The sequence below is a fragment of the Bidens hawaiensis genome, unplaced genomic scaffold (genome assembly GCF_021521415.1).
Source record: "Bidens hawaiensis isolate Kalapana, Puna unplaced genomic scaffold, B.hawaiensis_p1.1 tig00060050_1, whole genome shotgun sequence".
In the NCBI taxonomy this organism is placed as follows: Eukaryota; Viridiplantae; Streptophyta; class Magnoliopsida; order Asterales; family Asteraceae; genus Bidens; species Bidens hawaiensis.
Window position 1 is genome coordinate 1 of NW_027500823.1, and position 17,825 is coordinate 17,825.

The window sequence follows — 17,825 nt, forward strand, 5'->3', positions numbered from 1 at the left end:
ACCTTGATATCACCTTCTAAGAAAGAAGACACACTTGATCTAAAAGAGATTGTGGACGAATGCAAGACGTTTTACTTTGCGGGAAAGGAAACAACCGCTAATCTTTTGACATGGGCATGTCTCCTTCTCGGGTTGCATCAAGAATGGCAAAGCAAAGCTCGAGAAGAAGTTGACCGTGTTTGTGGTCAAAATGCATACCTCTGCTGCTAATTTGACAGACTTAAAGATCGTAAGTCTATACGAGTATAATCTCTTTTCATCTAGTGGGTGTGTGAATTCATGACATTACACGAACCTAACATGAAATTCACACGTGTGGGATTAGTCTGAATGGATTTAGATCATTTTTAGGTCAAACTCGTTTTAGCTAAACAAGTTCGTGGGTTGTGATATGTTTAATCCATTTATCTTTTATATATATTTTTAAATATGTTTGATGTCAGTATAAACTGATCAAGTATTTATGTCAAGTTTTCCAAAAAATAAAAACCAGAAGTAAACATCGTGTTTTATAGTTATAACATAATTACGATATGACCAGTGGCGAAGCTTGAATTGAGGCACCGGGGGGGGGGGGGGGGAGCTCAAAATGCATACAAAATTTCACAAACACGCGGGGGGGGGGGGGGGGGAGCAAATTTTCGGCTGGAAAACGAGTAAATTTACACTACTGCGCAAAAAAACAGGGTGGGCCAGGCCCGGGCCTCAATGAAGCTTCTCCATTGACGTTATCTATATATTTTTTTAATTTTTGTTGTAAATATGTAACTTTAGAGTATTCATATGTAAAAAATAAAATACGCACTGCTTGCGGTGCGCGCATATAATGTATATATGTGTGAACCCTCGGGTGGGCAAAAGTAAAAGTGCACTAATTTTGACGTTATTTTACTAATCTCGTGAAAATAACGTTAAAAGTGGCGGAAGGTTAATCAGGCATCATGCGGTGGCGTTGATAGCCGAAAGACAAGGGCACATGCACCAATCAGCCGGTGTCCCTGATGATTGAGTGCTATGTGCCTTATGTCCAAGGCTTGATGCAAAACTACTATCGAGCCGGGGGTCTCACCGGAAGCAGCCTCTCTATCCCTATGGGATAGAGGTAAGACTGTCTACATCTTACCCTCCTCAGACCCTACCATAGCATTGCTATTGGTGGGATATACTGAGTACGATGATGATGATGATGATATGTAAAAAATAAAATTAATTTTTGTGCAATGTTTTATTTAGATCAATTGATCATCAATATTTTCTTCATGTCAAACAGGTTACCATGATCTTGAACGAAACGCTTCGACTCTACCCTCCACCCGTAATGATGATGCTACAAGCCTTCGTAAAAGTGAAACTCGTCGATAAGCTCGATATTCCAGCCGGGTACACAAATTTTGTTGCCCATGACAGCGATCCATCATGACGTAAGAATATGGGGAGAGGATGCAAGTGTGTTTAACCCGAATAGATTTTTGGGGCCTAAGAAACATTTAGGTGCGTACTTCCCGTTCAGCATGGGGCCGCGGGTTTGTGTTGGCCAAAATCTAGCAATTGTTGAGGCTAAGATTGTGTTAGCAATGATTGTTGGGAGGTACTTGCTTGCGGTTTCGCCTTCGTACGTTCATGCTCCAATGCAGTCCATAACTTTGCAACCACAATACGGTGCTCAAATGATGGTTAGTAGGAGGTACTGAATGTGTTTTCATATTTTGTTATTTAATAAATGTGGTTATCGATACCATTTGGTAACTTTAAATTGGTTACTCATTTCACCCTTATGTTTATATCAATATTATGGATTTATGTTATGTAAATTGGGGCTTTTGTTTTATTAATAGTTTGTATTTGAGCAAAAACTTATGTAAAGTGTTGTCATTTGTCAACCTCAAATCTTTTACAAAGTTGTTAGTGTTCAATTGCTTGAAAGTGATGATTATCAACAAGTGTACACTGAAGCGAACAACTTGTCATTAACTTCTATGATTAAGCGACTAGGAATTCTTTATTCTTTACTATTTTTTGAATTGGGTTCATTAAGCAATGATTTTTTTAAAACCGGTAACTCAATAATTCTTCACATAAATACCCAAGGCTATCGACTGGACAGATTCGGGCGAACACCACCTCTTTTGATTGAGAAAATTCCTAAAATAGTCATTTTTGACCATGGTTTCCACAAATAGCCAACAGCAAACAAAATACTCAAACCCAATGTTGTTGAACCGGACCGGCCGGTCGAACCGGTCCGACCGGGATTCGGTCCACCGACCGGTCCGGTTCACATAGTTCGCTCGGGTGCCATGGAACGGCCGGTCTGAACCGGTTCGGCCGGTCGGACCGGTTGAACCGGTTTTCTAAGGAAAAAAATTTTTTTTTTTTGAAAAAATCATTTTTTAAGCTTGATCCGTCATTTTTTAACCAAATTTGTTTGGCCGGTCCAACCGGTTTGACCGGTTGACCGGTAGGCCGTCTGGTTCGGTGTCCGGTCCGATTATGAAAACATTGCTCAAACCTGTTGGATGACCCGGATGTCCCGGGTTCGAGTCCTGATTCCGACCGGATTTTCCCAGAGCAAAAAACATGCTGTGCCTTCGGCGGGGTGAGCCAACTGGGTTTTACCGGGAACGACCAAGCCAAACTCGGATGCCAGCGTGGATCCCGATTATGTCAACATAGTCTGGCCCGAGTGGGGTGGCTAGGCTCCTCCTCGTTTTGGACCAAGGAGTGTGATATATCTTAACTGCGAAAGTCACCGTTCAAAAAAAAAACAAATACACAAACTAGCCTAAAAAATCCGTCGGATCCGACTAAAACAATTTCTGATCCGACTGAATTTTTGGACCTTTAAAATCGCGACACGTGTCAACGTTTTAATGGATCAGACAGATCTTCTCGGATCAGCCTGAATTTTAGTGAGTCCGGCTGGATTCTCCATCTTCTACCTCTCAAACCCTAAACCTCCATAACCAACCTCCACCTCCATCTTTCTTATTCTTCACAAAATCAAGCAAATCAATAGTGCAAATCGTTTAGTTTTTCGAGGAGAACACAACCATAGTGTTCAATTTCACTCTAAAACTCAAAATAAAAAACCCTCGAATTGAAAAATCTAGGGTCCGTAAGACGAATTAAACAGTCGGATCCGACGGAAGCATGATTATAGGCTTTTAGCCACCCCTACCCCTTAGCCATGGACGGGGGCGCGGACGGCCTGGGCGAGCCGGTCCACAAGGCTTGATTGAAGTTACTGCTTAAAAACTTGGGGTGGATCAAAAAACTTGGAGGTGGATCAATCAAGCCCCACTACACCCTCTGGGGCTTGATCCAGGGGCTTGATCTTGTGTCACGTCAGCGTCTATGTGTTGTAAATATATTGGATCACTTGAGGGGTGGATCAAGCTCCACTACCCTTAGCCTAATAACGTTCTTATTTTTAAATCCAAGTAGTTGAATGTAATGCTTAATTATTTCTACACTAAAGAAATGGTTCTTGGTAGACGGTTTACAATTACATGTTTAATGTCATACAATTTGGTATTTTAATGTAGATATTTATCTCTATATTATCAATGTAGCGAGTAGCATCATCCTTGATTCCTTGGTGACATGAAGGTTGCATGTCAGCCTCCATGTCAGGCATGCGGCCTTGAGGTTTGCACATCCTTGAAGACTTGGAGCATCATTGTTGGCTACATGCGTAATTCTTTTTTCCCCTCTCATGCAATAAACATATAATAGCTATAACGCGGTTTGCATTTGGAAGAACATGTTTGATAGTGTTGGGGGATATAAATGTGTTTGGGTAAAAAATTGATCGGACATGCTGACCAGACTTGCATGTGAGAAGAATAAGTTGCATTGTTGCAGACTATCTTATAGTATAGAACGCATTTTGTAACACATCAATCATAAGCCAACAACTGAAGTTGTCTTAAAACTTGGCCTAGACGATTTGATCAGTTTTGTCGGTTTATAAACAAGAAAAAACAATGAACCTTTTACTTTTTAACGATTTAACAAATAAGCGTGGGGTAGTTATAGTATTTAACATCACCAACTTTAAGAAGTATCATATTACTCATAATCTATCGTCATTCTACATCAAGATATACATTATTTATAGCTAAACCAACTTGCTATTTTTATTTTTTAAACAATAATAAAATAAAAAGTAGTTGATCAAACTCCCTATATTCAACGCCCATTGAAGTTGCAAACACATGCCACAACCAACAATGAACTTTTTCTTTATTCTTCCTTTGCTCCTCACAATATTCACCATCCTCTTCAAATACATATGGATCCCATTTCGGATCCAACTCCACTTCCGCCGCCAAGGCGTAGGTGGTCCCGGCTACAGACCAATATTCGGTAACGCAGCCGGGACTAGACGGAAGATGATCGCCGAGGCCGAATCATCACGCTCGGTTTCTTTCAACCATGATGGAATTGTTCAAAGAGTGATGCCTCATTATTACAACTAGTCAAAAGTTTATGGGGATACATTTTTGTATTGGTTTGGGTCACAGGTCAGGCTAGCGGTATCTGACCCGGATATGATTAAAGATATATTAGTTAGCAGTTTGGGAAGATCCGGTTTAACCAGATTTTAAAGGGTTTGTTTGGAGATGGGCTTGTCGGGTTGGAGGGAGAGAAATGGGTTGTTCATAGAAGGATCACTGCTCAGGCATTTAATATGGAAAGAGTTAAGTTTTTTTTAGAGATTATTATTTTATGAGTAAGAAACATATGAAACTATTTTATACTTTTATAACTTGGAACATGTAACCACAGCATCTATTTTCACTATTTATTGTATTATATTATTTTCAAATACGTTGACATTTTTTTGCTATGTATAAATATGACTTGAAAATAGTTATTCTCTTGAATTTTTAAAATAAAAGTATCATTAAGATACATATTTTTTTTAAATGATTTTAACTAGTATATTTTTGTCTAAGACAACATATAATACTTAAAATTTTAATCACGTATTGACGTATTGTTTATATTATAAACTTTTGCAACCGAGTGAACCATCCAGACCGAAGTAGAGCGGTTGCTTTAGCCGGTTTGATTTTATATGGTTCGGTCACCGTTCACGGATTATGATTGGTTTAACGATTTGTTTTTTACTTTAAAACTTGAAATTCACTGTGTAAACCAAACTGGTCATTTACTCTTGTTATTATTATTTTTTTTTTGAACGACCAACTAAGTAACGTCGGGTATTCCGTACGCGGCCCCCATTGGCTAAAGGTATACCTTAAAACTTGAAACTCACTGTGTAAACCAAACTCTTGTTATTGTTTTAAAATATGCAACCATACACATCTAAAATATTCATGAATAATTACTAGTTTTAATAATTTAATACAAATAAATTAAGGCAAGACTGATCAACTTACCCAATTAGTTTAACTATATAGTCTTTATAAAGTGTAGTTAACGATTCAACCCATTATTATTTTTATCAAAACTGATCTAATTGGATATAAATAGTAAACACCTACTCTCACATGCATGTTCTTCTTTTGGTGTATGTTTCAATAATTAAAAAGAAAAGGTTATAATATATCGATCATTAAAAGTTCATTGGACCTGTTGTTATTTCAATTGGCAATAGGAATGGGTGCCTGAAATTGTGGATAGTGTTGGAGATATGATGAGCAAATGGGATGTGAATATTGAAGCAGGAAACAAGTCGGAATTCGAGTTTGACGTTCACAAGGAACTTCATGGACTCTCTGCGGACATTATATCGCGAACAGCTTTTGGTAGCAACTTTTCGGAGGGTAAACGTATATTCGAATTGCAAGAGTGACAAGCTGCGCTCGCTTTGCCTGCCTCACGAAATGTCTACATACCAGGATATAGGTACTATACTTACGAAATGGTATAGAGGGTGGTATGTTTAACAGTACCTCAACAAACCAAACACTTTAATAAATATAATTATGATTTCATTTCCATTAAATTATGCAAACCAAAAGCACCCATAAACTTTTTTCTAATTAATAAATACCTCAAGTTCATTGTTGTAGTTGTAAAATTTTTCATATATGGTTAAATAGAACAACTTTAAGAGGCCAAGAGTAGATATGGAGCTCCAAATGAGTCAAGCTCAAGCTCTTTCAATTGAGCTTTGTCTCAGCTCATATACACTAGGGGTGTGCGTGATGCAGCTTGGTGCGGTTTTTGACTAAAATCGAACCAAAAACCAAACTTTGAATTTGGGGGTTTTGTTGATATTGGATTTTCCGATCTGGGTATTGCCGGAATCTGCGATTGGATGTCGCCGGAGAAGCTTCCAATGATTGATCCGCCATTGCCAATGGCGGATCCTAGTTGAGTTTCTTCCTAATCCGCCGCTGGCAGCGGATACACCATTTTCCTTTTTTTTTTTTTTTTGACTTTTCCAGTTTTCCTTTTTTTTCGTGAATAAACACCAATTTAAAAAAAAAATTCGATTGAAGTATAATAAGCGCTCCTCCCTCTTTGGTTCCTAGTTTCCAAACCCAAATTAGATGCCAAATGGGTGGTATAGATCCAAGGAATATAGGTTGGATCAGGAGGTGTCGGAGGTGAGTGGCTATGGGTGGTGACCGGTTGTGGTGCCGTTGGAGAGAGAGAGAGAGAGAGAGAAGGTATAAAGAAGAAGAGGGTAGAGAGAGTGAGTTGGTAGTGGCTGATGGTGACGTCGGTGGCTGATGATGGTGGGGGTAGCGACAGATGATGATGACGGCAGTGATGATTGGTTGAGATTTTTGAGTTGGTTTATATATTGAAAAATGAGAGGGATTGTTTGTGTAATTATGGAAAGATGGAGGGGTTACGGGGATTATTAAAACCAATGACACATCAGCAAAAACTAACTGGCTTGGACACTGTTATGAAAAAGCTCGTTAGCGGCCAATAAAGTGAATATTGGGATTAGTGTATGCCAATTTCTAAGTTGGAATTAATATTGACCAATATAGCAAAGTTCAGACTATTTAAATCCAATAAACCTTATTAATATAATAATAATAATAATAATAATAATAATAATGAACCTTTGGACCTCAAATACGAAATATTAACAATAAATAAAAGATACATTTAATATCAAAATTCAAAATCAAACTAAAAGTACTAGTATTATTAGTTATTAACCGTATGTTGAAACCAAACATATTTGTTATTAACCATATGTTAAAACTAAACAAATAGTCATCGGTAAATTTTGTTTAAATTGTTTAGAGTTAAGATATTATGGTTATTTCGATATTTTGGTTATTTCGGTTCTTAATAAAATACAAAACCGAACCAAAACCAATATTTCGGCCTTTGCTAAAGTTTAAAACCGAACACCGATTTGTAATTCGGTTTGGTTTTTTCGGTTCGGTTTTCTTGGTTTTTTTTTTGTTTTGGTTCGGCCTTTTCGGTTTCGTGCACACCCATATACACCTAGTTTTGATATTTATTTTAATGTGTTAAATTTTGGTGTAGGTTTTTACCAACAAAACTTAACAGGACAATGAGGAAGCTCGAGAAAGAAACAACAGAATTAGTAACGAAAGTGATCGAGAAAAACAAAAACACAAAACTGAATTCGAATACTCTACTCGCCACATTGATGTTACCTTCTAAAAAAGACGACACGCTTGATCTAAAGGAGATTATAGATGAATGTAAGACATTTTACTTTGCAGGAAAGGAACAACCGCTAATCTTTTGACATTTGCTTTTCTCCTTCTCGGATTGCATCAAGAATGGCAAGACAAGGCTCGAGAAGAAGTTGACCGCGTTTGTGGTCAAAATGCGGCTCCTCGTGCCAATAAGTTGGCGGACTTAAAAATCGTAAGTCACATTATCATCTCCAATTTTATATAGGGTTGTGAACTTGTGACATTAAATGAAAACATAGAATTTGCGGGCTTGAGTTTAGTTTACATGGTTTAGGTCACATGTTTTAGCTAAATATGTTGTGTATGAGTCAACTTGACAGGCTAATAGGTTAATCCATTTAAGGAGTTTACTTTTATAAAAAAGAACGTATAATGACGTAACTTAAACTAGTATTTTAAGTTAAAATTTGAAAAATAATAGAGAAATAAGTATAGCGTATTACAGTTTTCAGGTCAACCTGATGACGGGTATGCAATAAATAAGATAAAACTTTTCAGGTAAATAAGTCATACTCTTGCTAACCTGTGAAAACTCGTGTTGTGTTCGAGTTCATGTATCTTACATGATATTCTGGTTTGTGTTGGGTTCAACCCGCCAACACAACTCATTTAACACCCGTTACGGTTTAAACTATATTAGACCAATGCTTCCTTTGTGTCAAACAGGTTACCATGATCTTGAATGAAACACTTCGACTCTACCCTCCGGCTGTAATGATGATGAGACAAGCCTCGGTAAACGTGAAACTCGCAGGTCAACTCGATGTTCCAGCCGGTACACAGATTTTTATGGCCATGACAGCGATCCATCATGATGTAAGAATATGGGGAGAGGATGCAAATGAGTTCAACCCCATGAGATTTTTGGAGCCTAGGAACCATTTGGGTGTGTTCTTCCCGTTCGGGTTGGGCACGAAAGTTTGTGTTGGCCAAAATCTAGCAATCGTCGAGGCTAAAATTGTCTTGGCGATGATTGTTGGGCGTTACTCGTTTACGGTTTCACCTTCATACGTTCATGCTCCTATGCAGTCGCTGACTATGCAACCCCAGTATGGTGCTCAAATGATTTTTAGTAGGAGGTGAATGAATACTTGTGTTTTAGTTTTATATATATAATAAAGTTTTAGTTACATAAATGATGACAATACTAGACGATGGTTGGTTGTTTTCTGTAATTGAAATACAATAATATGGTTTAGTTAATAAACTAAAAATCAATTTGGTGATCATACATTTGGGCTTGAAAAATACTGGATGATTGTTTGTGTTCGTTGTTTAAGTTTAATCAAACTAACACGAATACTTAAACGAATATATTTATATATTTTTGTTCATTGGTTAAGAAAATATGTTTGAGGTTACAACTCGAAGAATTTGAATTTTTGAAAGAGAGAGTAAAACTTAGGTCGGGCAAAAACTAGTTGAACCAAAAGAGTCAAGTGAAAACATCAAATAACTAAATTACTTCTTAATCCAAGCAAAAATAAAACAACCTTACAATACACACAATTGCGTTTTTGGGGTGACAATGTGGTGGTGGCAGGGCCGTCTCCGAGAATTTAAATACCTCAGCCGAGCCAAAATAAAAAGGCCCGTAGGCCTTAACGAAAACTTTTTATTCGCTAATGTACATAGTTAAAACTTTTATCGACCGATTTATTATTGCAGAATCCATTCTGAGCATGTAATTATCTCATAAACCATTGCAAAAACCTTATTTTTAACACTGGAAAACATATATATGTAATATGTATAAAAACGTTTGTGCCCCGAAACTCATGTGCCCCAGCCGATGGTGCGGATTGCACACCCTCCGAGCCTCCCCTGGGTGGTGGCTGGTCGTGGTCGCATGCTGCATCGATGGTGCTAAGATGGACCGGACGAGGATCATTATTATAAGTTATAACGCAACCCCATAGTGATACAATTTATAGGTCATGTCAAAGTTTTGATGAACCTTTTCTTCTTTTGTGAAGTGAGAAACAATTAACATAGCGCATAAAACATCTAAAGACTTTACATGGGACGTCACAACCCAATTTTATTTGGGGAATAGTTATATTATATTTAAGTTACATGAAAGGTTTTTATCGCTAAGTTAAAGATTAAATCAGTCCATAAGATTTAGAATTATGACTTGACAACACACACATTGACACTTGGACGACCACTCATGTCAATTGGTATATTTGATCTATATTTGGCTAAAGATGGCAAGGATCACAATTATTTGGGCAAAATAGATGGTGTAAGTGTGCATTTGTGGAGAGGCACATGTGAAGAAGAAGTCAAGAAACAATAAGACCTAGTGTCATCATCTTGTTAGCCTCCGTGAAGGGCTTTTTGGGTTGATAAGATGGGATGAATGTGGTCCGGTTTTAATTATCTAGTTATCTCTTTGTTTATACCTTACTATGTAAATATAATCTTTTCATCTTAAACTAATAAAAGATAAACTCTAGTTGCAGCCGTGGACATATGTTTCTTACATAAAGTGAGTTGCGCCATGTTGTCTCTCCACGTGATACATAGCAAATGGTATCCGAACTTTAGCCTCGTTAATACTTTTTGATTTCTCGAAAGGCGAGTTCGAATTAGGGCAATCGCCACTTTCGATAGGGTCAACTTCAAGATATGCTTTTGATCAATATAACTTTGGGTTATGGGCTCGTTTTACATACATATTTTTTGCACCGAATACATTTTGCGGAGGCGTCACTATTCAAGGGTGAAATCGGTTAGGTTTATTTGATTGGTGGTTGTAAACACTTGCTCGACAAATAACGAGGACCGAGGTTAAATGTATGATTACAGAATAAACTTTGTACTCCAACAAATCTATATTATATAAAAATAATAGTATAAAAGATTATAATAAATGTAAAATGATAAAAGTATATAGCTTAATAAAACTACTATTGTGTTTTTAATCTGAAATCAGGAGTTTTACCTTAGATTCACTTAAGAGTTTTCTGTTTGACATCGTAGGTCAAATCTCACTCATGTTTCATATTTTCTTGGTCTAAGCCTGTTAGGGGTGTACACGGATCGAAGGGACACGAACGAGACCTTGTCCGTGTCCGTCCGTTAAGCTTTTGACAGACAAACAAACGGTTCACGAACACTCTACCGAACGAAAATTCTCGTGTTCGTCCATTAATAAATTTAGTTTGTCCGTGTTCGTCAGTGTCCGTCCGGTAATATTGTAAACGGACGTTAACGAACACTAATGGACAAAACATACACTAACTGACTCTAATGAACAAACAAACACATGAACATTAATGGAAACTAATGAACATTAATGGACAAACAAACATATGAACATTAATGGACACTAACAGACAACGAACACTAATACTGTCATTAACGAAGAACAAACATGCACAAACCTATATGTACGGACGTAATCAAACGGACGTTCACGGACACTATTGAACGGACATGGCCTTTGTCCATGTTCGTCCATTAAGCTTACCGAACGAAATTTTTTTGTTCACGTCTAGTTCATTTATTAAACGGACAAACACAAACGAACTTCTTGCCGAACGGACGACCGGTTCGCTTACAGCCCTAAAGCCTGTGTAAAGTAAAACTTAATTGATTTGACCTCACGAACCATTTAATAGTTTCTAGGAGTTTAACAAAGTGTTCACCAAAGAAAAAAATGCCTTATCGGGTATACATAGTGATGGCAATGAAACCTAAACGAAACCCGACATAAATGGGACGGGACTCGACTCATTAGAGTTTGGGATTATTTTTGAAATTTTTCAAGGGTTTGGGATTTCTAATATACCCGATTACCCGATAGCATAGACCCATTTACCCGATTATATACCCGATGTACCCGATATAGCTTATAATATTATACACACACACACTATATATTCTAAATATATTATTTGTCGAAACTTGTTTATGTCAATGATTTGAGATATTTTATCTTTCTGGTAACCATCTTTGTAATCGACAGTGGCGGATTTACATAGAATGGGGGTGGTTCCGTGGAACCACCCGAGTTTCGAAATAATAGTGTACTTTTATATAGAAAATATTATATGAACCACCTTATAAATTAGGAAGGAACCACCCTATTCTCAACCATAATCGCTGGTCTGCTGGTAAAATTTTGGTTTTGTACGTGTGAGGTTACGGGTTCGATCCGGTTTTGATGTGTTTTTTTTGAACTTTTTTTTTAATTAAGCCTATGTTCACATTCATTTGTTAAATGCTAATTACTTGTTCTAGTTAATTGTTTTTTATGTTGTTAGTTGTTAAGTTATTTGTTAAATTTAGTTTTAATTTGTTAGTTTGTTAGTTTTTGTTAGTTTCTTAGTTTAGTTTTTATGAACATCACGAGATATTTCTAAAGAGAACCATCGAACCTTGGATCATCATCTTCAAGTAGTAAACCGTCAAAAATAAATTTGAATGATCTTCCATGGGATCCTTCCGAAGGGCAACCAATTTCATCTTATCACCAAAGCCAAAAAGATGAAATTAGACGGGCATATCTACTTAGAGGTCTTTTATTATTTTATCGTATTTTTATTGTGTAATGAACTTTGCTGGAACCATCGAACCGACCCGAACCTCAAACCGACCTGAAATTTTTTTATACCCGACTCTATGAAATTGAAGCATCTATAAGTAGTGCACCACCCGAAAAAATTTTCTGGATCCGCCACTGGTAATCGATTAGTTATATTTTGTCAAAATCCGGTAGAACCCGGCGAGTTTACACCCGGCAGGTATTTTGTCAAAACCCGATATGAAACCCGAAACCCGATGACAAAACCCGAACCTGACAAGTTTGAGATGTACTTTAATAAACCGGGTATGAATTTAGAAATAACCAAACCCTACCCAAACCCGACCAATTACCATTAGTAGGTACAAGGATAGTTTTTTTTAGAAGGAAAACAGTATTTAGAAGGAAACATATTATTAAAATACCGTAAAGAGGTGTGTGTATTTATGGTTTAATCTTGGTTGATGAACAAAAAGAGTGTGCGTGTGTTAATAATATCCTCTCACACACACACTGTGCCCGGGATTCTCCAACTTCTTCATTCATTTTCCAATTATTTCTTTCTTTCTTTGTTATGTTGATAAATTAAATCCCAGCATTATCCAATGGCGGTTATTATTATTATTATCCTCCTCTGTAAGTTTCATTTCTCTTCCATCACATTCTCAGCAATTTCACCTTCTTAATTTAATTTAATTGCCAAATTTTATATGATTTCGTTCTGAATGCTTCGGTTTCTGTTACTAGTTTCATGTATTCGATCTGTTAATTGCAGTGTATGCTTGATTCATTCTGTTTATGTAACGCCGACACGAGATCTGAAATTATTCCCTACTATTTTCATTGTTTATACCTAAATGCAGCACAAATTGCGTTTTAATTACACATTTTAAGCCTCAATTTGTTGATTTGGTGGATAATGTATGTTGTTGGAGCTTATTTGCTTTAAGTTAGACGGTTATGTGTTACTTTCTGTTCATGAAATGATGAAACTTTGTGTTTAGGGCTAAATTGAAATGGTTATTATTATTATTATTATTATTATTATTATTATTATTGTTTACTTTTGAGACTCTGAGTTTTAGGTAGCATGATGAAGCTTGTGATTGTCATTTACATGTTCTTTTTCCTGTTTATTTTGGTCTACATCATGTGCTTTTTGCTGTTTTCGCAAGCTTTAGTTTAGCAACTATGTTTTTTTTTTTTTTATTGTGTAAAGAGAATGTCAAGCGTATGGTTTGGCGTTTGAAAGTTGTTTTGTTACAGATATTGTTAATTAGGGGTGTTCGTAAACGGACTAAAAAATTTAAATGAATATATTAACGAACGTAAAGGATAAACTTAAACAAACATAAAATAATCAACATATAGGAACTAACTTAAATGAACGGATGTTCACGAACATAAATGAACAAAGATGTGTTCATGTTAGTTCGTTTAAACAAACGTCTGCCAAACGGTTCACTGAATATTCGGTTTGTTTACAAGCGGGCCTAGCCCAAGTCGAAGCAAATTGGCTGGTTTGAGGTTTATAGTTCACTTTTTAAAAAGCCAGGTTTAACAGTTCGGTTCACGGTTTGTAACTTGGAAATGATCGTGTAACCGAACTCATTGTTTACCTATATTATATTATTATTTGTTTCACTTTTGGGAATATGGAGTGAGTTATGCTTACGTATAGTGGTATACTATTTATGTAACATATTTATCAATTTTTTATACTATACAAAATTACAAACTAAAGAATATAAAAATATAAAAAATGGTTCAAACCGCCAACCAACCTGGTTTCGTTTTCTAATTTTCAAAACCTTAGCTAGCGGTTCGGGCCAATTTTTTTGTCAAAACTAGCCGAACTAGACCGTGAAGGCGTGAACACCCTTATATAATGTTAATTGAAAACGAACACTCAATAATTGGGCATTTTTTGATGGAAAGAGAGATTGATGTTTTAAGCTACAGGTTCAAATGTAAAAAACAGAAAAGAATCTTTCTGAAAAGCGTTATTGTCACTTGGTACAATAGTACCATCTGCATTTATATCTTTTGTAGCTACTGTAACTATCAAAACAGGTTCCATTTAGTTTAGTCATCTTCAGTCTTCACTGTCACATATCAATCAGTATGGAGTTAAAATTAATAAAATTAAGATGTCAGTGCTTTCTAGTTTATGATGCTAGAATTGCTAAACTGAATGATTTATACCAGCTAACTACTTTTAAACATAATGTTGAAATTTTCAAGAATAAGAAATCATGTTCATGGGCTCCCACTCATGTCCTTTGATGGTCAAAGTTTGACTTTAGTTTCAGTCTGCTTTTTAGATGGGGAAAGTGTGAAACTCATGAATCATGATATGAATATTATATAATCAAGTGTCAGTATATCTGTGTGTATTTAATCAAATTGTCAAAGTCAACTCAGAGCTTATGAGTATGAATAAACTATGTTTCCACTTTCCAGCAAGTATATCGAATAGCAGTTGGATGTGCAATAAATAAAAGTAGCTGGCTTGTGATAAATTTATTTTGTTAAATTGTCTGCTGATTCATGGGTTGGTGATTTATGTAGGATGGTATTTAGGAGTTGACCGATTTCTAGCTGCAACCTGCTACAACCACCATGAAATTTGTAACAAAGAAAGGCCTGAAGTCTATCGTGCCGCTTCGTTTAAAAGGAAAATCGGCTGCTCGTTTTTGTTTTTTCCCGAAAATAAAAGCGGAACACGGGCCAGGAAACACACCCGTTTATCTCAATGTTTATGATTTGACACCCATGAATGGGTATGCTTATTGGGCTGGATTTGGCATCTTTCACTCTGGTGTAGAAGGTATGTTACTTGTGAAATCTACCTATACTAATAAAAGAAAATAATTCTGACACATGGCATTCTGAGGTTAATTCTCATTATCAATTTCCCTCCAAAATCACTTCTCTACTATTAATGGAAAAGAAAAAAAAATCCTGGTTCTAAATATAGTATTGATTATAAATTAAACATACAGTATTAATTGGTCAATATCTATTGATTGAATTATTAATACACTAAATTATATTCTAAACATATTTAATATAAAAAAATATTAGTATAATAATTATGTGTCATAAATATATTTTCTTTAAGATTGAAATGTATATATATAAAGGAGTTTATGTTTAAAGAATGCATTAACATTCAATTTTTTGAGACATCTTCATATTAAAGAAAGCTATAATAATTTTTTTTTATTTTCTTTTACAAATATTTAGTTTTAAAAATCATAAACAAATTTTCCATTTTTATATTTATTACAAGACTATTGTGATAGTTGAACAAAGTGTGTTTATAAAGACAACATGAATGCTGATTAAAAAGGAAAATCTGTGTCTTTTTTGTCTATGGCCATAGTTGAACAAAGTGTGTTTATAAAGACAACATGAATGCTGATTAAAACGGAAAATCTGTTGTCTTTTTTGTCTATGGCCATAGTTGAACAAAGTGTGTTTATAAAGACAACATGAATGCTGATTAAAACGGAAAATCTGTTGTCTTTTTTGTCTATGGCCGGGTATGGAACGTATAACATTTTTGATCTTTCACATCAAAACGCCTCATTGTTTTAAATGTTGCTTTCAGTACATTTTTTCGTTATTGTATACCGATAGTAGAACAACTCATTCTTGATTTAAAATTCAAATATATTTGATGATAACAAACGACTATATTTGTAATACATTTTTTTACATAATATAAAGAGACTTAATTATTTTTTTTATTTGTATTAACTTATTCATTGTGATTTATATATTAATTTATCCCGTGTAATACACGGGTTTCTAAAGCTGGTATCATATATACCGAACCCGTGCTTAAAATATCTTATATACCCAATTTTGATGATTTTTTAGTTTATGAACATTTACCTCTGTCAGATATATGATTTTTCAACTTATCAAATTCTCCCTAATATAATCAACTTGTTCAATTCTCCCTTAATATATCAATTTCAAAATTGTTGTAAATGCAATCATAGCTACAATTATTATATTCCTAATGCATGATGTTTGTGCTTTATAGTTCATGGTGTGGAATATGCATTTGGGGCTCATGAGTATTCTTCTAGTGGTGTGTTTGAGGTCGAACCACGGCAATGCCCAGGGTTCAAGTTTAGGAGGTCAATATTGATTGGGACTACATGTTTGAACCCGGTTCAGGTAAGAGAATTCATGGAACATCATGCTGCAAACTACAATGGTGACACGTACCACTTAATCATCAAGAACTGTAACCATTTCTGCAATGACATTTGTTACAAGCTGACTGGCAAGCAAATTCCTAAATGGGTTAATCGGCTCGCGAAATTGGGTAATATATTTTTTTTAATCTCCACTTGCTCCTTTTTTGTTGTTAATGTAAACCTTGGATACAAATGATGACAAAATAAGCTGGTTGGGTAATGGGTCAAAGCGGGCCAACTTGAACCTTGTATTTTCGTAATATATAATCTTTTTGTGAATTAATTTAGGTGGCTAAAAACAATTTATAACCCTTTGGATTACTTTTGACAATTGGCATGTATCATTTTACCCTACGTCTTAAAATTTAGGCCACTTTGACCCTTTAGCGTTAAAATATCGTTAAATTGGCCCATAATGGATTAAAATTGTAGTATACACATATACGTGTGTGCATGCGTACATACATATCGTATATACATGTATGTGTGTGGATGTTTGAGTTCTGCTAAAAAGTCAAGCCCAAATTTGGCATAATCGTGTTATTGAAATTACAGGTTCGGCTTTTAGCTTTATTTTACCCGAAGCCCTTAAAGCATCGGCCGTGAAACATGATAATCAATTTGAGAGTGAAAAAAGAAGGCTAAGAAGCAACAGTTTTAGTTGCCTAGCATCGGTGTCATCAAGACAAAAACGCTTCTCAACATCTTCACTGTTTCTTCAGTCGCCTTTTAAGGGCTATTTACAGTCAAGATCTCGTCGCGTGCCCAATAATGAAAAGATCACTGGTTAGAGTCGGGCTTTTAATTTAAGAAATCTCCTAAAAAGGCGGTTTTGGTTCTATTGTTGTGTATGCTGTAAGCAAACTAAACTTTAGGGATATCAATGTGTAGAGAAGTTGTTTATATGAGTTTGTTAATTGTCAATCTGTCAGATCATTGGTCGGTTTTTGTTGGTTAAATCAGTATTTAGACTAAGCGTAAACTATAATTGTACGATAACTAGATAACCGAAACTAAGTTAATACGATAACTGGTACTAAATTTATCACAAGTACAAGATTTATACCCACCAAAACAATCAATTCATATCAAATAAAAGGTACATCATGAATGCCCAAATGAATTAATTACAACACAATCTTCTTCAACACCATGCTATCTACCTACATGAACCATAAACATGACCTCCAAATCACTAATATCATCAAACAAACACCAAAACCGGCACCGAAATATCACTTTTAACTTGATATGACTCAATTAACCGATCAAGTCTTGAAACTTCTAGCATTCGCTCCTCCTAGAGTCCTAGGATGAGCTCAAGATCGTCAAAACCGACATCATGAAACCGCTCTCCTTTCCACGCCTTGACCCCTTTCCCTTTTTCCAGCATTGCATCCTTCG

The 17,825-nt window shown here is 35.7% G+C and overlaps 1 protein-coding gene and 2 pseudogenes across 3 annotated transcripts; all 3 read left to right on the top strand.

Annotated features, from left to right (window-relative positions):
* The first annotated feature begins 6 nt into the window (after window positions 1-6).
* LOC143602903 (cytochrome P450 734A6 pseudogene) lies at window positions 7-1,742 on the top strand (annotated as a pseudogene). Its single transcript, XR_013147943.1, has 2 exons — window positions 7-229; window positions 1,271-1,742. The product of XR_013147943.1 is annotated as a cytochrome P450 734A6 pseudogene (transcript).
* A 2,423-nt stretch (window positions 1,743-4,165) lies between these two features.
* Window positions 4,166-8,997, top strand: LOC143602901 (cytochrome P450 734A6-like; annotated as a pseudogene). The gene is made up of 4 exons (XR_013147941.1): window positions 4,166-4,735; window positions 5,627-5,877; window positions 7,492-7,842; window positions 8,337-8,997. The product of XR_013147941.1 is annotated as a cytochrome P450 734A6-like (transcript).
* Window positions 8,998-12,729: 3,732 nt separating this feature from the next.
* Window positions 12,730-17,762, top strand: LOC143602894 (deSI-like protein At4g17486). The gene is made up of 4 exons (XM_077079868.1): window positions 12,730-12,840; window positions 14,776-15,034; window positions 16,262-16,549; window positions 16,977-17,762. The coding sequence occupies exons 2-4, from the start codon at window positions 14,827-14,829 to the stop codon at window positions 17,210-17,212; spliced, it is 732 nt and encodes a 243-aa protein (XP_076935983.1). The 5' UTR covers window positions 12,730-12,840; window positions 14,776-14,826; the 3' UTR covers window positions 17,213-17,762.
* Window positions 17,763-17,825: the final 63 nt, after the last annotated feature.